The sequence below is a fragment of the Diadema antillarum genome, unplaced genomic scaffold (assembly GCF_040938485.1).
Source record: "Diadema antillarum isolate AM-2024a unplaced genomic scaffold, OU_Dant_1.0 seq00001533_RagTag, whole genome shotgun sequence".
Classification (NCBI taxonomy): Eukaryota; Metazoa; Echinodermata; class Echinoidea; order Diadematoida; family Diadematidae; genus Diadema; species Diadema antillarum.
This window is the reverse complement of record NW_027272265.1, coordinates 506,083-527,664: the sequence shown is the minus strand read 5'-3', so window position 1 is coordinate 527,664 and position 21,582 is coordinate 506,083. Positions and strand designations below refer to the sequence as shown.

General features: G+C 39.0%; 1 protein-coding gene across 1 annotated transcript; it reads left to right on the top strand.

The window, feature by feature from the left end:
* Positions 1 to 6,138: 6,138 nt before the first annotated feature.
* Positions 6,139 to 20,849, top strand: LOC139710427 (GATOR1 complex protein NPRL2-like). Its single transcript, XM_071622343.1, has 12 exons — positions 6,139 to 6,222; positions 7,175 to 7,271; positions 7,862 to 7,953; positions 8,521 to 8,689; positions 9,535 to 9,643; positions 10,283 to 10,419; positions 16,574 to 16,671; positions 17,341 to 17,377; positions 17,922 to 18,015; positions 18,716 to 18,833; positions 19,904 to 20,011; positions 20,727 to 20,849. The coding sequence occupies exons 2-12, from the start codon at positions 7,194 to 7,196 to the stop codon at positions 20,839 to 20,841; spliced, it is 1,155 nt and encodes a 384-aa protein (XP_071478444.1). The 5' UTR covers positions 6,139 to 6,222; positions 7,175 to 7,193; the 3' UTR covers positions 20,842 to 20,849.
* Positions 20,850 to 21,582: the final 733 nt, after the last annotated feature.

Below are 21,582 nucleotides of genomic sequence, written 5' to 3'. Positions count from 1 at the left end.
TCGAGCAAGACAAAGCTATACTATGATATCCTTACTGATGGAATGTATATGCATGATAGCAGCAAAACGTAAAGAGCTTAAAATGCAGTGATCGTCTTAGGGTACTGTAGTCCACCAGTGCGTGTCTTTATTTGATTTCAATAAGTTACATTACTTCAGCGCAATCAGTATTTCACTGATTTTTTGCAATACATATTCCAAAAGCGACCTTTTTTTTTTGTTTTTCTTTTGCAAAACGTCTTTCGAATGGTTGAAGTGAAGAAATCTCTTTGCAATATCAAGTGAATATCATCTCAATTTGCGCGCGCATTGGGCAATTTCCAGTGTGCCGAGTCTCATTATCTGATGTACTCTGTTGGATGCACGATGTGAAACAAAGAATTATCACACTATACGTAAACACACACACACACACACACACACACACACATACACCCACAATATTCTATAGAGGGGGTATCTCACTGAGCGGCAAATGCTTACAAACGTTAAAAATCTTAGATTTGCCAACTTTTTTTGACGAATGTTGGCAAAAAATAAAATAGGGCTCGTCTCTGCAACACTTTTTGGTACCTTGTTTCTTCGGCATGACGGCCACGGCAAATTTCTCTCAATGGGTCGGTTTTATACAGTAACCAGTCCATAATGATCACGTGATGGCCGCATTGGCAAAGCGACACCGTCTTATATAACCGTTTGCAAAGACTTACGTCTGTTTTTGCAAACGCTTTCAACTGTTTGCGGAAAAATAAATTCGTAAATGAATTTTGAACACACACAAGAAAAACTATTTGCGAGAAGGACAACTGTCTGCGAATGTTCGCGCAACCTTTAACAGTGTTTAACGAACCTTTTGCACCCTTTTACGAACCCTGGCGAAATCCCAAATTCCCTGCGTTCGCCTCAATGAGACACCCCCTTAAGTGCTCTATACTGGTATACGCACAAAGCCCAGAAGACGTTTTTCTTTTTTCTTTTGGAGAGGAAAAAAGAAACCCAACCAAATCTCTGAGGCGAAAAATCGATGGATTTGTTGTCATTGATATCTTGTTCATGCAACGATGAAAGCGTTGTGCATGAATAATGTGATACGAATGTTGGTTCGTGCGTCGCAAAGATGAGAAGAATATTACCAGGTATACATACGCTCGATGTTCAGATACTTATGTATCTGTTTCTTCTTTACTGTTTTGATCTTTTTTCTATGCCACAAGAGGTGGAAAAATACTACAATTCATTACATCACTAATTTCTTCTTGCTCTTTACAACCAAATGAAAAACGATCAACTTACTTTCTTTGGCTTACATAACAAATCTTTTTTCCCCCTTTCTAAAAGCCTCATCTTGTTTTCAGTGAAGTACATAACGGCGAGTAGAAGAAATGAAAAACAAAACAAAACAAAACAAAAATGCTGGTCGGAGTAATGCAAGGTACCACTCTTGATATGCAGTAAATATACTGATATCTAGGAAAGTATATGGTGAATAAGAGATTAGAAGCATAAAGAAGTGAAAAAAAATTTATGCGTGGTATTATCAAGAAAGCGAGAGATAGATAGATAAAGAGAGAGAAATATAGAGAGATATAGACAGGTAGATAGATAGATAGATAGATAGATAGATAGATAGATAGATAGATAGAGATAGAGAGAGATAGAGAGGGGGAGATAGGGAGAGAGAGTGATGTTAAAGAATTTATTAAGTAATACTGATTCAAGGGACTGTATTAGTCAACAGACTGCGGTCATGCGTGTCCACACGTGTTGGTATGCTCTGACCCATCTGGAGGAATTGTTTGATGAAGATCCTCATCCTGTGAACGTAAATTAACGTTACCAAAGAGAGAGAGAAAAAAAAATCATAAATTTGTGTGAGCTTGTTTACGCTCTTCCACGTGACAAGAAAACTCGTCAACCACTGCTAAATGTAAAAGCGAGAGACCTTCCCCTTTCTTTAGACTCAAAGTAACTGTAAAAGCTCTTTGTCACCCTTACGCGAGGGCATGTTACATCCTTAACACCCGATACCCATCGTCCATTAAAGTACAAATGGACGCGGAGATTAGAACATTTATACCCGCGGGTAAATGGGCCTACAGCTGTCCTACAGCAATTAAATTCAAAGGACGTAAGTTTTTAATAGGTTCAACAATATGGGCTGTCTGTTTCATCTCTGAATGGGTTTGACGAATGGACAACGTCTCTCCAGCCATCTTCGTTTATTGTTATCGTATTTCCGTTCTTATTAGTGCAGGAACCGAAAAAGATAAGTTTTCTTATTCTTCTTTTTTTCACGAAAGGCAATCGCATGAACGTGGACCATCATCATAATACACAAACGCAGATGGGGCGGAGAAAAAAAAAGCGGCTTCTTAAGTGGTGTATAAAAGGGCTTCAAATGTGTACAACTCTTTGAAACGCATACTCCTTGGATTACTTTAAAATACAGGAAGCAGAGTTACATCATACTGAAATATTTTCATCAAAGAAGCAAATGGCTGTCATCGGTTCAGGCACAAAAAAAAAATTGTGAAGTCGTTCCAAAATTTAAGCCACCTTGGCTTTTGTTTGATTGTCTCTCTCTCTCTCTCTTTCCCTCATATGTCATTTCGTTTCCGCTTCGACCATCCTCCACTTGGCCTTGAAGAATTCAATTTTCTCGACATCCTAGTAATAAATATAAAGGACATTGAATTGCGTTCTCTCTTTGACATTGGTATTGTGGTTTTTAATATTTGTTTTTTACACTTTAGTCGGCAGCGTGTCGTAAACCTGAAAAAAAAAATAAAAAGGGGAATAGAATCGATGAGCACTGATGCACGTAATAGACGAAAAAAGAACTTAACTTCTTTGGGCCGTTTGTTTGGTTCTTGAACGCGCAGACAAAGTCTGACGAAATGTTAAGGTGACTCTACGCTTTTACGTAACACTCGTGGATCGAGGAAAAAAAAATATATAACACCTGTGTTCCACGGGCATGACGTGCCACGTGCAGATGAGAAGGTGTCCCTTACTTCAAAATTGTATAGCCACCTTTCTGTCAAGCTATTAACTGACGTGCAAACAATGACTCAATAATAAAGTTCGGGGTTTCATTACCTGTTTACTGTATGGTCATTCCTTTTTTTTCAGGTTATACGTCTGCAACTTTTATCTTTAAGAATGCAACGTACAAATGAAAATACAACAATAGCAAAGAGACTTTTTGGAAATAAGATTTTCTGTAGTCGACTTCTTCCAAGTTTCGTCGATTGAAAATTTCTATTACTGAAGTGATTATTGCGCAAACATTTTGATCCCATTGAAGTTCATCTTGACGTGATTTGAGATGTTAGCCAGAAGCGCCAGAAACTTCAGAGGGTAGGACCGACATCTATTTTTATGACAGAAAAATCATGACAGTATAGACAGTAGATTCCGCTAGAGAAGGCACAGTGGAAAAAAAGTACTTTGGAAAAAGCAGAATGGTATGTCCTATACCATATCTCTGATTACGATGTGAGGATCCAAATAAAATCAAAATATATCTGAAGTTCACCGAAATGGTAGTTAACTGGCCAAATTTATTAAAGTTATTGAGAAAATGATTAATTTGGCCAATTACTTCTCAATTTTGCCTCATTTCTATGTCACCTGAAGCTGTAATAAAAAGAGATAAAGTGCAGTAACCGGCCTTCGTAAGTCCCGCCTGGAGGATAAGGTCAACAGACATCTCAAAGTTGACCTGAGATTATATCCAAAAGAGAAAGTTCCAACCAGGGATCGTCTGGCTCTCAATAAAAAGGGAAGAATCAAGGCGGTATTACTCACTATAGGGGAGATCAATTCAACCTCTCAAATCTCCGCGGTTAACCTCGGCTTAATCATTATACTACTCGATGACTTTGCGTTTGTAACGCTTGTCCTACAGAAGCAGATAATGTATACGTCTTATCATCATGTGTCATTTCTCGTGCGATCTTCGAAAACAGACAAACTTTGCGGCATCTTTGGCAGATGGGGTATTGCATGTGATTTGTCATGTTTTCTCGACAAGGTGCTTAGCAACTAAAATAAAACGTGCAGTCCCGGACCTCTATCAGTGTTGGTTAGAGGAGTGAGGTGATGGGAATGAAATAAATGAAATTTCCTTCACGGTATATATACTTATGATAATATAACCTTGATAACTGTTGCAATTGCCTGGGTTTCTTAAAGCAACTAAATACCCTTTATGTTCTATTATCATAAACCTTTTAGAAAATGTATGTAGGGGAGAGTGGGAATTAAGAAGAACTGCAGCGGCTAAGACGGACCACCCCCGCTAGATACAGCTGCTTTCTCACTTGCGCGGAAAATTGATCAACGGCCATATTCGATGATTGCTCGTGTTTCGACGTTCACAAAAGTTTCACCACAGAATGTTTGTATCTGATAAAACTACTCTACAGTATTTGCTGTATACGCTATAATTTTCGCGTACATAAATTTTCGCGAATTGCCGCTGTCACACATTTTCGCGAGTGGTTAAATTCGCGATTGGGGGACCAGAAAAAATATGAAGTGGCAAAGAAAGTGTGAATTTTCAACTTACTAGCAAATAAGAATGATACTACACCTGTAGTTATACACTGCATGAAAAAAAAAAAAAACTTACCAAACTATCCGAACTATTAAGTTAGAATTCAACATTTATGAAGTGGTTAAGTCCATCGCGCTAGATTTCTGACGAGTGGTCCCCTTGCGATAATGGATTGGCTCTCTACAGTATTCGTAAGTAGACGTGGACGTGCGTAAACAAGCTTAGCCAGTATGGTCTGTTCGGTAAGCCGTGACATGGTATACTAGTACTGAAAATGTTCGTATCATCAAGGCAAGGGATTCATTTTGGAAGGTAATATTTTCGCGTGTTGTTAATTTCGCGAATAGCTCCCGACTCGCGAAATTCGCGAAAATAAACCCCCCGCGAAATATATAGCGTATACAGTATTATGTTCTTATCAAGCATGGCGGAACAGGGGGGGGGGGGGGGTAGGGGGCTCAGCCCTTACATGTTACAATAATTACCACAACACGACTGACATGTTATCACAACAGCAACAAAAATAAAAGAGGATATTGTAGGCCTATTGACTGACCTTTAACTTCGCCGAACAAAAAGTTTACGTATAGTTCAGTTTTGCTGTCTGGTTGTTTCAAATGATTATGCATTTTATACAATTCGTATGTTTATATCTGTATCAAGGTTAACCCCCGTTAAAAAGTATGGTTCTCATAAGTATTCCTGTGTATATTCAATTTATTTATGTTATTTTCAATTTATTCATTTTGTGTTTCAAGTGGTGTTAATATGATCTTTTTGCCATAAGAGATTTTTTTAAGAAAACAAAAATTATATTTAGACAGTTAGGCCCTAAACACTTCGAAAAAGCCAAACACTTTCAAAATGGACACCTTTAAGTCCGGCTGAATTTTGTCTTACCACTTTGATGCGTTTTTAATCTTCTTTACTATTTTGATAAATAACTTATTTCACTAAACATTTTTTTTTTTTGGTCTTTTACAACTTTATTTTGTGTAAAAGGTCTTATAATGCTACAAAATTTGACAATTGCTAATTTTCGTTTTCTATTAAAAGTCTATAAACTGTTGCCTTGTTACCCATCACTGTTTTACTGGCGAATAGTTTTCCTTTAGATGTACGAACTTGGCAAATAGCCATACTGACAGTAAATGTTATTACATGTATCTGCAGGGCCCCGTTTTATCAAAAGATAAAATCGATTTTAAAAAAATCGATTTAAAATCAGTTTAAATGTTCATGAGACAGGGCCCTGGGCCCAGTTTTATGAAGAGTTAAAATTGATTATAATGTATAGTTGATTTCAACTGTAAATCTATAGCAGCCTGTGTGGTAAAGAAATTTAAAATCAATTTCATCTTTTGATAAAACGGGGCCCACTCCTTTCTGCGTTGATTCAACGAACGACTGGATAACGGGCGATGAATACTATAGGACTGTACTCGATCCGCGTATCCGATCGTGTCGAGTTGAGTCTAGTCGAAGTCGCACGGGATCGCGGAACGAATTGCTGGTGGATTGTGGCAGTGCCACTGCACTGTAGCTGTCACAGTGCAAGTTGGCGGACTATCCTGTGTGTTTCTGCGAATTACAACTGCTTGTGCTGTTAGTGTTATTTTTACACCTTGGACAAACTTGTTCTTAGCACATCCCAGGCCTGGGTATGCATGTTTCATTGATCATTTCCTTTGTTTATTTGTTGTCTTATTCAGTTACCTAGTTTACATAATTTACTAAAGCTGTGTGTACGACATATTATATCCCATCTGCTCTTCGGTCCCATGTATCGAGAAATGTGTAAGTAAATTGACAGTTGGATTTAAGTTTAAATTAGGTCTAGATTCTAGAGGTAGATCTATGGTTCTAGGTTTACACTGAAAATCTGGGTTCTAGATGATAATACAGAACTCTAGATTCTAGGTGTAACGTTAGATCTGCAGTCAGTAGATTTGTAACTTTAAGTGGGCTAGACAGGTGTGATTGGCATGACAGTGAGTTGTTTGGTTTGGTTTGCTTTTGCTTCGTTTTTGTTTAGATCTAGCGTTAACGTTAGATCTTTAGACCATAGAGAATCTACCAACGTCGAACGTGGTTAAAATGTTGTAGTTCTACTACGTGAACATTTGATTTAATATTTACCAGTTATAATACAGACAACAGTGAATGCACTCCCGTACAAACAGGGTTATAAACAAAGGCAATGCTCATTACAACAAAGTAAAATTTTAAATCGGGTCCCAAATTTATAATTTAGACACCTCTAACTTCTAGTTCTAGTCACTACAGATATATCTTTACGACTTTAGATCTGAAATCTATGTGATTTACACTTTAGAACTTTCTACCAGTCTACCTGTTTGGCTATAACAAAGTTTTGATATAATGCCAATGAAAAAAGAGAAAAATGCCAACCCCAAGGTCCGAGGATTTCGTTATAACAGGAGTCGCATCATCATGTATGACCACACTAGTGCAGTGGGAATTCTACTGTCTGACTTCCATCAAATTCAAGATCCATTTTCCTAGTCTGTTTAATGAATAAAACGTTGTAAGCATTTTGTCTTCTAACGAAGCTAAATTTTATATATTTTGATTTTCTTGTGGCCAATGCAGGCCCGTGGCTTTATATAACATGGCTGCTGTCGGGAGACTCCAGTGCATTTTCTTCAGTGAATTCCACCCACAGGCAGGACCAAAGATAACGTATCAGGTAATTATTCTTCTTACTCTGGCTACTGCAAACAAAGACTCCAGAACTGAGGTAGTCAGTTGCAGGTGGAAGATGGCTAGCAGTGCATTAAAAATGGACCCCCCCCCCCCAAATAAGAGTTGAGATATCCACCTCATCTTGATTTTGATTAATTTGTTCATTCCCCAAGAACGGCTGTGTGAATGATCATGGCAGCATTTTCTGCTCAGACACATCAAAGTGATTTTCACTCACTGGAATGCTGTTCCATTATTTGAACCCAACAAAGCCTAGTACTCGGAATTTAGAATCATGAAACTCATCATAAACATTTGTTAGGAGGAGTTACATGTAACTAGAGTATGAGTTGAGACTAGACTATTCTTTTTTTAATAGCCCGAGATAATGCAGTATGTGCAGTACCATCGTATAGAAAGTGCTCAAACGCTGTGTACATGGCCACATAGATCAATACTGGGGAGCAAAATGGAGATTCAAGCAAAACTTTTGATGAATTTAATGTGGATTATCAAATTACATTCCGAACCACTTAAGTCTTGCGCAAGTTTCTTCTTTTATGGCCAGTTTTCTCCTCTTTCATGCATATCCAGGTTCCTGAAGACTGCATATCGAGAGAACTTTTCGACATCCTTTCTGTTTATGTCATCCCCAAACCAGAACTGCAAGATAAATTGATAACTGTGTAAGTATATAATGCCCAGAGACATATAACCAGTATTTAGAGTATTTTCTTATATGGAGGATTTTCTGTTGATGAAAGTGAAAAACAATGATACAGTGCATCTTCTTGACATCTTTGCGTGAAGTAATTATGATCTATTTTTTAACTTCTAAAAAATTTACCATTTATGGTCTGTGATTAGAAGTCATGCCTCATTTGGTCTTGATTCATTTTGTTTTATTTGGTTTCCTTCAAACCTAATATACTAGTTTTTACAAGCTGCAAACTTGCGGAAAAGAAAGGGACTGCAGTGTCTTGGCAGACTAGTCAAAATTCCATCTCAGTTCCTAGATGATTATTATATGCTTAACAAGAACACATATGAAGAAGTGCTTGGTAGGTATTTTTTAATAAACCAAAGTCATTTTGTAAGTGTTCTTATTCATTTGGCGGGCTTCCAAAACTGAGATGTGCATTCTTTCAAATCGGAGGAAAGAGAATAGTTTTCTTTGGAAATCTACAGGTACAACTGTATCAGTTTCACATTAAAAAAGAAAAAAAATCTGTTTCTGATCTGTCTTCATATAGCAATGTGAAGCAAGGCAAAGTGATCGGTTGGCCAAGTTGTATACGGGATCACAAGTACGCCAGGAATGAGTACCTCTTCAACATCTGCTTTGTGCTGGAACCTGGATCAGATACAGCACCATATGAAACCCTCGTCAAAAAGTTATCCGGCTACTTTGTCACCCTGGAGGTAACTACAGTGTTTCCTTGCTTTGAGAATTGTGTCAACCCGGCAGGACCTGTATTATTTCCCAAGGAACTGCATAAATACAAGTCATTAAAGTAACCTGAGAATCATTCATTACTTCCGCCAAGTGAGGAGGTTATGTTTTCGTTACCGTTGGTTTGTGTGTTCGTTCGTTAGTTAGTTTGTCCGTGTGTAAAATAACTCAAAAAGTAGTTAACGGATTGGAATGAAACGTGCAGGAAAGGTTGAGAATGACACAAGTAACAAACGATTAACTTTTGGTAATGATCCGAGAATTTTGGGGGAATTTATGAAGGATTTTTGATGGTTTGGCAGGTAGGGTCAATGAACTTGGGAGTTCAGGCTGCGGGTATTTGAGGTTTGCCTGCGCGCACTAAAGTGCGTGCTCTAGTTTCTGCTGGGGTGAGGCGCGCCATGCAGCTGAAGGCTTATGACATAACAAAGGCTTCTATATTTGGAAATCTGGCGACTGTTAGCACCGATGTGGTGTGTACCTATGACATCTCTATGGAAGAACAAGATCAGTGTAGTGGTGGAAATAAGCTTCATGCTTGGCGGAGGTCTGCGCTCTCAGAGTGCTTTCCTAGTTTTCATTGTTTTTAGTTTTCAATATTAATGGGGTCAGGTTAGTATTGATTTAAACCCACTTCATCAGGCACCGTCATTATCATCAGACTCTGTGCAAAATATGGCACATGGCAGAGAAACATTTCCGATGCTGTACTGAACTGGCATCTTTGAATGGGACATGTTCTGGTTCTTCCACCTTGAGCAGTCTCTACAGCTGGGTGTTCATACTCCATATCTTATTATTATCTATTTCTCAGCTGGAATGTGCCTTCCTTTCCACTGAGGAAACAAAAGCCAGAGTCCCTGACGTTCTTGAAAAGCTGCTCACCAATCTCAATGAGTATGGAAAGTGCTCTGTGCCAATAAGTAAGTTTTTCACCCATATAGCTTGAATTGCGTGTTTTATTTTTTTTACTATTATCATATTTTCAAATCCCTGGTCCTAAGATGTGTGAAGCATGTTCTTTTCTAGTAGTCAGTCAGTCTATCTGCATGTTTTCTTTAACAAAACTGAAAAATTCTCAATCATATTTTCTCCAAAAAAACAAACAAACAAACCAACACCACACAAAAAAAACTTGATACAATCATAAGTTCAGCAGGGTAATTTGAGTAAGTCTGTTTTTACTATTGCTCCATGTGCTTCAACTCTTTTGTTCCGAAGCTGTTCTAATATTGTAAGTGTTTAGAAAATGTGGTTTGATGTTATTATTCTTTTGAAACTTAATAGCCCTTTCTTTTCTGTGCAAATATTGAACACCTGTGTTTTTACATAAACTCCCACATTAGTGCTCCTTCCAGCTTCCAGATAGATACCCCTTTCTTTTCAAGTTTGTACTCATCTGTTCTCTTTTTCGTGCATTCCTCACCATCAAAGTTCAGCTCAGTATTGAGTAAGACAGCAAAAGAGTGTACTCCTCCCCTACTGTCTACTCACCTATCCTCCCGTCTGTAGCAGTCCCTCTGAGGTGTTGTTACGTTACCATGGAATTCTTCATCTTACAGATGAGTCTAACACCATCCACTTGAAGATTGTGCCCCCGACCAAGGAGCCGCAGCCTGTATTGGAGCACCACGTCCCCATGTTCCTCACAGACAAGGACACGTATGACAACTTGCAGTGGGACCTCACCACACAGCAGGTAATGTACACTTGTAGGCAGGAGAGAGAGATTTCACCTTTAGAAAGTTTAGAAAGTTGTAGAAAAGTATCATTCTGTACATTTTAATGGCTTTCTTCTGTTTGCATTTTTTCCCAAATTCACTGGAGAAAGACAATAATTTTTTGCATTCAACTTCTTTTCAGCTCGTCATGACCCTTTTTGTCGAATACACATACAGCCATTTTTTTTTTTTTTTTTGGCATTTTTTTTTTTTGCAGGCTCTTTTAAGCTCGTTCAGTATTCTCATAATCAAATTCCTCAAATTGTGAAAATATTATATGCATCAGCCTTTGAAATTTTACATGATTGAGATTCTGCTTTTCATTTCCCCAGATATCTATCCGAGCTCATTATTTCAGCTAGTCAATTTTATAAACTACCTTTGCCAGAATGTGGGAAATAAACAGTCATCATCATTCAAGTCCTTGCTGGCTTCTCTGAATTCTCAGCAAATTCCAATTAACAAACTCTTTTGGCAGTTTGAGGGCAGATAAACTCGAGAAGATCGGTAAAATTTGCCATGCAGTTCCTACTTTTTTCTCTCTCTTAAATGCAGTGTCTTTGCCTTTACTGACCTTTCAATTTTGAGACTCTCCATTGTTCTTTTGATTCTCACCTTCAACTCATAGTTTTGTGTGTTGACATTATATATTTTGAAACACACATCCATCCATTCACTTTTTTTTTTTGAGGAAGTTTTTCTTTCTCACATGTTACAAGGACTCTGTTAAATGGTTCAATATTTGAGTACGTCACATCAAATAATCCATCAGATTTTAAACACTTTCATTAAGAGATTTCTGCTCCACTATTTTCACTATCTTAGTCAAACTAGCTGGTTGATTAGAAGATGTTCAGCCTCATCAACTGAAGTTTGCAAGATCTGTGGAATAACAAGACATCATCGCTGAAATTTCTGTTGGCTTCTAATTTCTCTGCAATTTGTTTCCTCCAAACGTAACAAACTGTCCTTGGCTGTTTACCTTGAAACATTCATACACTTGCAATGATTTGTGGAATATTCATTCATTATCTTTCCTGATTTTTTTTTCCAGGTATGCTGCAGTGCACTTCTTTTTACATTCTTGGTGGTTCTGTAGTTGACTTGAGGATGTTGACTCCTATGTCTCATGGTTTAAACTTCAGTCAATCTTTAGATAATATTGAAATATTGTATTTGTTGTTTTCCATGAGGTTCTTTCATTTCCTACTTTCTTCTAAGCTCTTCAAGGTGATTTATGTCTTACCTATAAAATTCAACCTCTTAAACAATACTTGGCAAGATATAAGAAGTAATCAACTTTCAAGATTGTCCATAAAGAGGTTTCTGCTCTCCTATTAGCCTTTCTCATTCAAGATGGCTCAGTAATTACTGTTGATTTCACTTCTTGTGAGATCTGTAAATCAAACATTTCTCCTTTTCGACTTTTGACAAATTTGGCAAGTTTTGTTGAATACGCATCCATGATCTTTCTGCGTTTTCATCCAGTTCTTGTTTTTCTTTTAGAACTTTTTCCATTTTGCTTCGAGCACACTCCATTGTATTGATTGCCACCTCAAACAACCCTTGGGCAACACTCATCTCTTTCATGTCTTTGTCAATCAAAGCTTTCTGTAGCCTTGTGTTCACTTCACTGTACAACCCTTCAGCTACCTTCAGCTCCTCACGATATTTCTCGTGTTCTTGGCTGAGAGATCTTTCTCTGTCTTCAAGCTTCCTTTTGTTACTTTCCAGAGACTGGATGGCTTCCATTTGTTCTTTGGCTTCTTTTTCTTTTTGGTCTTTCAGTTTTTGATCTTTGATTTTCTTTTCTTTCTCTTCTTTCATTCTGACGCTGTATGCACTGTACGCCGATTTTTGGGAATGTATCAAGCCTGCAGTGATTGGCATAGCATGGGCTTGACCATGTCCGATGACTCTGACAGCATCTTTGGTTGTCCTAAGTGCGTTAATGGAATCATCCGAAAGCAAAGTCCGTTCACTTGTGACAGCTCTCTTGTTTTCTGACAGAGAACGCTCTACTGAAGCATTGCCGTGGGCCAGGCAAAGGGATGCTTTCACCAGTTTAGGAAGGACTACATATTGTGGTGATCCTATGCAGTTCTTTTGATCAAGCACTTTCTTCCAGTAGTGATCTATGCGAACATACTCCTCTGAGTCGGTCTTGCTGTGCCAGCTCTTTGGAATGTCCTGCGCCTGGTAGAGTTTCCACTCATCTGTCAGTAGGCTGATTTCTTCTTCCCTGATGATTTGTGGCATCTTTTTGGCAGTGTGTTCGATAGCACACACCCCATGTTCAGTCTTCTGCAGAAGGGGATGTAGAGATTCCAGGATCTCATTACCAAGAGGAAGCTTCGTGACAACGTACTTTGTGACAGTCTGGTAGAACTTTCTCATGTTTGTCACTGGCACTTTCTGCTGCTCTGGCTTCATCCTTCCCAGTGCTGCTCGAGTGGACTCACCAAGTACAAGCATCTGATCTGGCAGCTGGTTCTCTTGCTTGCAGATGTCTACAGAAAGCAGTTTCTTGCCTCTTCTGTCTCCCACTGCTTCTGCGTTGAGAAAGCGCAGCATCAAAGAACGTACTAGTTCTGACAGCTGATCATGAAATATGTGGATGAGTGGTACCTCCCTTTGAAAGAGAGTCAGGAAACGGTTGAATATTTGCTCAAGACTCTCAAGAAAGGCAAGCTGGACCCTCACTGTTGGATCTCTCAATTTACGACAGATGCGTTTGTACCTCTCATTCCCTTCCAAGGCCCTTTCTGTCTTGTTTCCTTTGCAATCTTTGGCAGATCTTTGAAGAAGTACTGATTGACCGCTGTCATTCTGTCTGTGACTCACTTCACTGCTGGGATGAGGGTAAGCCATCTAGACTGTACATGCCTGATGAACGTCTCTTCATCCAGGCCAAGACCAAGTTGAGTTTCAATAAAGTCTTCTTTGCGGCATAGAGAAGCTTTCAGGTAGTAGAAAAGATCCAGAACGAGTCGTTCTGCGTCCTCACCTAACACATTCAAGCCCTGTCGGAATGCATTATGAATGACGTGTAGGTTGCATGGTATGAATGGCAGAAGCCCTAGCAACCCTGAATCCTTCATGTGCTCATTCACAATATTCCAGACAGCTTTATTGACGTTAGGTCCATCAGAACCGAGGCTGACGAGTTGACTCAATGGCAATTGGAATCCTTCTTCAGAGAGAACACCTAAAATGGCTTCAGCAACAGCTTTTGCAGGGGCATGACCAAACCAGAGAGCTTTCAAGAATCTCACACAGATTTGATTCAGGTCTGATGACGAGTATCTGATCAGAATGTCACACTGCTTTCGGTTTTGAGAGTTGCCGGTTTCATCGTACTGCAGTGTGAAGGGAATATTTGCCTCACGTATGGAGTTGCACATCTCTTTTCTGCAGTATGGCCCAAGTCCATCTGAAAGCAGGTAGGAGACCTTTGTCCGGCTCATCGTGAAGTGTTCCGATGTGTCTCGTGGAAACGTTCTCCTGAAAAGTTCAGGTGTGCCATCACAAGAAGAGTAGCTGCAGTTGCTTTGGGCAACTTTAAGAGCCCAGAGTATTTCTGCAGTAGACACTCTCTCTACTTGACTAGGCTGTAGTCCAAACATTCCACTGCTGCTCTGTTCTGGAGATACTTTTTTTTTGCTCACTGTCACAAAATGTTTTTGTGTTTCCCCAAATTTAGCTCTTGCTAACAAAAGTCACTGTACTTCTTGCCTTCAGCATGGTTAAGAATCTGCCTGAGGCCTGTATTGCCATACTGAACTGACTTTTGACAGAGGAAACAGAAGGCTTTGTAGGGAGAAAACTCATCTTTACAGCACCACTCTCCTATTTTGTGTTCTGCAATGTCTGTCTTCTCCAACCAGGACGGCTGAAAGTGTGTTTTGCCCCGAGGCATAATGAGATGATCCTACTGTACTTCTGTTGCTAAAATATGTAGTTTATATGCTTGAACTCTACATCCTGTAAAACTGGCTGTAGGCAGCATTTGTTCCCTCAGTTTTCTTCATTAGGAGTCACATGCCAAATTTCATTTTCAAGTGTATGGCAAGCTTACCTGGTAATTTTCAGTGATGATGAAAGCTGGTTGAGCACAACTCCAAGTCCTAGGCTGCAACATCAGTGAGATCCATCACATCTGCACAGGAGCAAAAGCTGAGGCTGGCAGCAGTCTTGTGATTGATTACTCTGTGATATCCCTCTTTCATGCTGAATAGGCTTTCCTTCAGTAAAATTCGGAAACTATAATGTTACTCATCATTTCTGAATAGCAACTATTGAAGTAGCCTTGCACACTTTTTTTTTTTTTGTGGAGCTTCAACCCAAAAAAGTAGGATTTTCAGCAAAAAAAGTAGGAAAAGTAGGGCCAAGGGTGAAAATGAAAGAAAAAGTAGGAAAAGTAGGGTCACTTGAAAGCCTGCATAAAGTTTTTATGCCTCCGCCACGAAGTGGTGCCGGAGGCATTATGTTTTCGGGTTGTCCGTCCGTCCGTCCTTCCGTCCGTCCGTCCGTCCGTCCGTCCGTCCGTCGGTCCGTCCGTAATGAATTTTGTGGACAAGGTAACTATCAAAACCTGTTGAGGTATCCTAATGAAACTTGGCATGTATGTGTATTAGGGGGTGAAGTTGTGCCTATCAACTTTTGGGTGCACATGCTCAAGGTCAAAGGTCAAAAGGTCAAGGTCAAATACATAAAATTTCACTATTTCCACCATATCTATTGAATGCCTGAAGATGTTTTCTTGAAACTTAGTGTATACATGTATTACCCAATTAAGATTCTCTGGTGAAAGTTTGGGTCATGAGGTCAAAGGTCAAAAGGTCAGGGTCACATACATAAAATTTCACTATTTCCACCATAACTATTGAATGCCCGAAGATACTTTCTTGAAACTTGGTGTATACATGTATTACCCAATTAAGATTCTCTGGTGAAAGTTTAAGATTCTCTGGTGAAAGTTTGGGTCATGAGGTCAAAGGTCAAAGGTCAAAAGGTCAGGGTCACATACATAAAATTTCACTATTTCCACCATATCTATTGAATGCCCGAAGATACTTTCTTGAAACTTAGTGTATACATGTATTACCCAATTAAGATTCTCTGGTGAAAGTTTCGGTGATGAGGTCAAAGGTCAAAGGTCAAAAGATCAGGGTCAAATACATAAAATTTCACTATTTCCACCATATCTATTGAATGCCTGAATATATTTTCTTGAAACTTAGTGTATACATGTATTACCCAATTAAGATTCTCTGGTGAAAGTTTGGGTCATGAGGTCAAAGGCCAAAAGGTCAAGTAAAAATATTAAAACTTCTTTTTTTTCTCCGTACCTTGGAAAATTGTTCAAGGTATCTTCATGGAACATAGTATATACATGTACTGACTGGAAGTGATTATCTAGAGAATGTAGGGTTCATGGGGTCAAAGGTCAGGGGTCAAAGGTCGAGTGCAACACTTCAAAATTTTACTATTTCCCTCCTATCATGCAATGCCAGCAGGGTTATTTTTTTTTTTTTACACTTGGTGTATGCATACATGTGTAACCTAATAGAAATTCTATGGAAAGTTTTTTTTTTCTTCTTTTTTTGCCTCAAAGGTCAAAAGGTTAAAGATCAAGTGAAAGTGCTGAACTAACTTTTTCCTCCATGTCTCGGAAGTGGCTCAAGTTATCTTGAAACTTAGTACATATTATGCATGTTCTACCTGAAAGTGATTATCTTATGAATTTTAGGGTCAAGGGCCAGATGAAAATGGTAACAATTTACTATTCAATTCAGAAATTGCACCTTTTCTCCACACCTGTACCTTAACTTGAAAATTACTCAATGCCTAAATGTATGAATGGGTCAAAGTCGAGTTAAAGTCCTTAAATCCCTAGATACATGCTCTCCTATTCATCCAATTAAACCTAGGTCAAGGAAGGTGAACATTCAACACATTTGTGACAAACTTGTCATTTCAATATTTTGCCAATTTTGTGAAAATGTAATCACACATTGTCCACATGTACTATCTAGACCTATTGGGAAATCATGCATGATGGCGGAGGCATACCAGTCGCCAAAGCGACATTTCTAGTTATTTATTCTTTGCTTGTTTCTCCCTTTCAAGATCTTGCCTTATATTGACGGAGTCAACCATGTCCAACGCATTGCTGTAGAAGCAGATGTAGATTTGAATTTGGTGAAAATCTGCCTCCAGAATCTCTTGTGAGTATCAGCTGGTAGTGGAGTAATGCAATGATAGATAGGTCAATGATGATGTCAAGTACTGTAAAAGTTGAAATCTTCACGGTGTTGTAATTTTCGCACATGTCGCGCAACCAAAAACTGGTGCGAAAATAAAAGCATGCGAATATTTTTGCTTGCCATATGTTCCTGTGTGTGATGTCTTGATTCCGCCTGCTATTAAAAACACGTGAAACTCTTCTCACCGGGCCAAGCGCGAAAAATTAGTCGCGCGAAAATATCCACTTTTACAGTATATCAATAGTTATGTGGAATTGTCCTCCTCTACAGCTGCCATAGTTGTGCACATTGTGTGATGTGTGGGTGTGTCTGTGATGTAAAGTGGGGGGGGGGGGGGGGGGAATTCGACGTGATAGGAACTGTGTATAGTTATGTACATTTTGTTTTTGTTTTTATTTTAGCTGATTACCTGTGTGGACTGATATTTTGATAATCTTTCAGTGAAAATTTTGCCTCTTGCATCACAAATGTCCTGTATATCATCTCTGTGGTTGGAAATCACTTAATTTTCCCCTAGAAGTAAAAGTTATCAACGACCTTTCAAAGAAGAAGAAAACGCACGCAAAAGATCATTCAAATCATTCCAAGGTGTGTTACTATGACTCATGAGACATTCTTTTTCTCCATCAGATACTATGGTGTCATTTCCATCGTCCCAATATTTCAGGTGAGATCTTTTGTGTCTTGGTCTAAGGACTACTTTAGAGCATGCTTTCAATATTGACAAGTTTCAGAAGTGCCAGCTACCATGGCAACGGCCTGGTTACAGATAATCAGCTGTGAAGATTTTCAGATGTTTCTCTGGCAGCTGCAATGTTTATATGTTTGTTCATGATTGTGTTTAACTTAAATGAGTACTGTACTCGATCCGCGGATCCGATCGTGTCGAGTCGAGTCTAGTCGAAGTTGCATGGGATGTAAGACAGAGGTATAAGATAAGATGATCTCATCGTGGTACATGTATTGTAGATAATTTTTCCCTAGTCAATGCAGGTTTTATCTTTCCTTTGATAAAGATTAATTTTTTATAGATGTCTGTACAAGAGATTTGCTTGGAGATTTTTGTCAAATAGCAGATATATTCTTATCTTTTTGAACTTCAGCTGCTCTGTTTTTGTCGAATGATATCACACCAACATTCACTTCCTTCCTGTAATTGTAATGAAAACAATCATCCATTATGTTTCTATCTATTTTTTTTTTCTTCACAGTACTCCAATGTGTACATGGTACAACCAACCATCAACACACTCATGGAGGATGAGAAGCTTCAAAAAGAGTGCATCGAGTATGTCACACTAGCAGGTACGAAGACAAAGTAGATGTGATGTAGAAAAGTAATGAAAATCTGCCAATCTCTTGAACTTGCTCAGCCATAGCAGTGTGACACCAGATAAATTCACTGATTTGCTATTTAGAGCTCAGTATTCTGTTGAATTAGTAAACAAATTTTTCATGCCTAGTTTGGCACCATTACACATGTTCAACATTTGTATGATGCGAAAGTATTTTCTATTGCTGAACGAGTACATCATTACACAGCTAGAAAATGGCTTTGTTATGTAAATATCGATATTTTGTTTACTCCATTCATATACAAATGCACTCTGAAGTTTTAGGGGAATTAATCGAGTGAGCTTTGCAAGTTAAAGCCAAGGGCATTGGCACATAAAGGGTAAAAGTGATCTAAATGCTTCAAGGCATTCCATATAAATTTTTGATTGAACTATTCCCCCCCCCCCCCCCCCCAAAAAAAAAAAAAAAAATCACTGCTCAGTAATATGCTTAATTGAAAAAATATTATTTACACCAACATGCTGCATTGTCAGTTTGTTTGCTGATATCGTTGTAGCGTATACTTTTCCTTTCCTGCACTAGATCAACTTGATTCTTGAAATCGATAGCATCACTCATGCAAAGGTGGCCATCATACTTCGTCCTTGACCTTCAACACATTCATGAGATCTAAAAGAAACACTGTCATCAATTTAACATTGTTTCACAGGCTGTAGTCCCCCTACTCTGAGGTCAGTTGTACTGCTCTACAGCTCACTGTGTCCTGGGATGACCGTCAGGGATCTATGCATGCGACACAACCCTAGAGCTCTCAATATATGTGAACGGTAATGTCATCAAAGCTTTGTTGGGATTGTTTGCTACAGCATATTGCGCTCTTGAAAGGTTTTTTATATTTTTGCAACAACAATCTGAGAAAGACCCTTCTAAAAAAAGAATGACTCTCTGCCTAGCAATGTAGGGTAGGCTGTAGACATCAAGAAACCGTTTTGCTTGCATTTGGTTGCATGCCCAGTTTCATTACATGGATTTGAAGATGAGAGATTATTGGGAAGTGACTTTGAAAAGGAGATGTTTGACTTCTTTCTTTGATAACGTCGGATTGTTGATGAACGATCTATGAGAGTCTATCCTCGAGAAAGAGTGTATGAATCAATTTAGTGAGCATGTCAGCAAATGCAACAAGTGAGGATTGTATGGTGAGAATGGCAATGCCTGAATGTCTACTGTGGCTGTATATTTGCCATGAAGACCTGTTGCAGTCACATACTACTTTTGTAGCACTCACTTGTACTATACACAAACATACTAAATGATTGTAATAACAACAACAAATTATATTGCAAAGCTGTAACAGGGTTAGTTTGCCTTTGGCATGGGAAAATGGAGTTCTTTCCTAGCAGTTATCATGAGTGCACATTCAAAGAATACACATGTGAATAGACAGTGATAAATGATGTTAACCCTCTATGTGCTGTGGTACTTTCTCTTCAAATTGACAAGCTTTTTCATCAGAGTTCAGGAATTCTCTCAAACTTAAGCTAGTTGTTGAATAGCAAGCCCATTCATCAGAGGTAGCAATGTGCCTCAGTCCAACATGAAGGCATGTTGGCACAGTAGAGGTAAAGGGGGATTTAGGTAGTCTCTGTTTGTTGGGAATTAGAAAAAAAAACCACTCTCACACCCTTGTCAGTCTGCTATCAAAGTACAGTACAGGGTTAACGGAATTGCATTGTTGTCATCATTACTATTGTTTTTGGTGTCTATGTGCTATCAATTGCATCAAGTTTATGTTCTTTACCGTTTCATCCGCATTCATGACAGACCTCAACAATGCATTTATTCAAGGAGCTTGAATATGTATAAAGAGGCTTTTGTGCTATGATATTTTCTGCAGACATCTGATCCAGTTTGGTGTCGTCAGGGGGCTGATTCGCAGGCTTCACAAGTTTCCGGTCAAGCTGCAGGGTGCCGAATCCTTCGGCACAGGAAGAAATCTAGACAGGTGAGCTGAAGGGGCAAGTTAGATAAAATGTTCTGAGATGTGAAACTTCACTTTCTTTGTGCAGGTCATATCTATCACCCAACGGGCCTTGTTAATTGACCCCTTCAGCCCTTTAAGTGTATCTAGGCACTTTGCTGAACCTGCCATGCATTTTCATCTGCATTTAGTGATTAATCCAAACTTGACCTATTTGTAGATTAGCAAGCTCACTCATGTGTAGCCATGTGCCTCAGTCCAACAGAAAAGCCATTGTGACACAATAGGGATTTGTTTTGTTTTGGTCTTTACAAGCAGGTGCACAACTTCCATACACCTACTGTCACAACTAATTTGAAAAACCTGAAAGGTCATTCAGACATTGGTTCTTACTAATACTATAGCTCCTAATAGACTAATCGGTATGTTCATAATTACTCCTCTTTGCAATGCTGCTGAATCTCAAAATGCAGTCTATTATAAAAGTGTGAATGATCTATTAATGGTACAATTTTATCAGATATAAAATTCAATGCAGATTGAAAAAAAATCACAATCCATGGCCCTCTGGTCTTCCATGCTTCAGGATTTAAAACAAAGATGCATTTCTAGTCAGTGCAGAACCGAAAATGTAATTTGATACAGAGGTGTAAATATAATCAAAGCTGTCATGACAACTGTAAGAGCCCCGCCCAATGTACAAAGTACTCTATGTTCTGCAATTGTTCTCTGTTTCTAGGTATATGCAGGGCCGGTTGAACTATGATGAGATCTGCTGCCGGACCGGTATGAGCCACAGACAACTTGATGAACTCATAGAGAAGGATGTCAACATCTACGTGTGCTGGAAGTGATCAATGAACAGCAGAACACACTCTGTGATGATAAAGATCATGAGGATTGCCAGATTTGCCAAGGGTTGCCTTGTTGGTATGGCATTACTCTCCCATCAGAGGGCCCTGCCACTATTGTAACCCTACATTGCAAGGTACACGTTTGGTGCGCTTTGGATGTTGTCTTTGGATAAGGCCTCTGCTGCCTTGAATGTAGACTAAGTGTGCCGACATGAGACGGCATTTGCAGCAGTGATCTATGGCATGAGCCATGCGGAACCTGCGGATGTGATCATTGTTTAATCGCAATTAGTCTCAATTCAGACACAAAAGAGATACAAATCCAGACTGCGTTGGCTAAAGGCTACGTTAGATGTGGTGACCGCTGTCCATAGAAGGCTGAATAGAACTGGGAAGGATTCCAATGAGAAGAGTCCCAATCACCGTCCCATCACACCACAGTGTTACCACATCTTTTCTCCATACGTTGCTGCTGGGGTCCCTCCTCCATTATGATGGAGCTTGGTGACCTTCATGCTCTCCGACAGTTGGGATGCATGGAGATATAAGAATCTATTCATGGCTCATAGTCTTGATAAATTCATGGTTCGCCATAGTGGATGCCATGTGCAAGGTGTTCACAATAAAAAAAATAAAAAAAATTCAAAATGAAAAAAAGAGTGTACTTAGATTTATTTGTGTACTTGTTCTTTTAGAGCTAACTATGAGGACTCCTACTTTTGCATGAACACATTCTTTAGA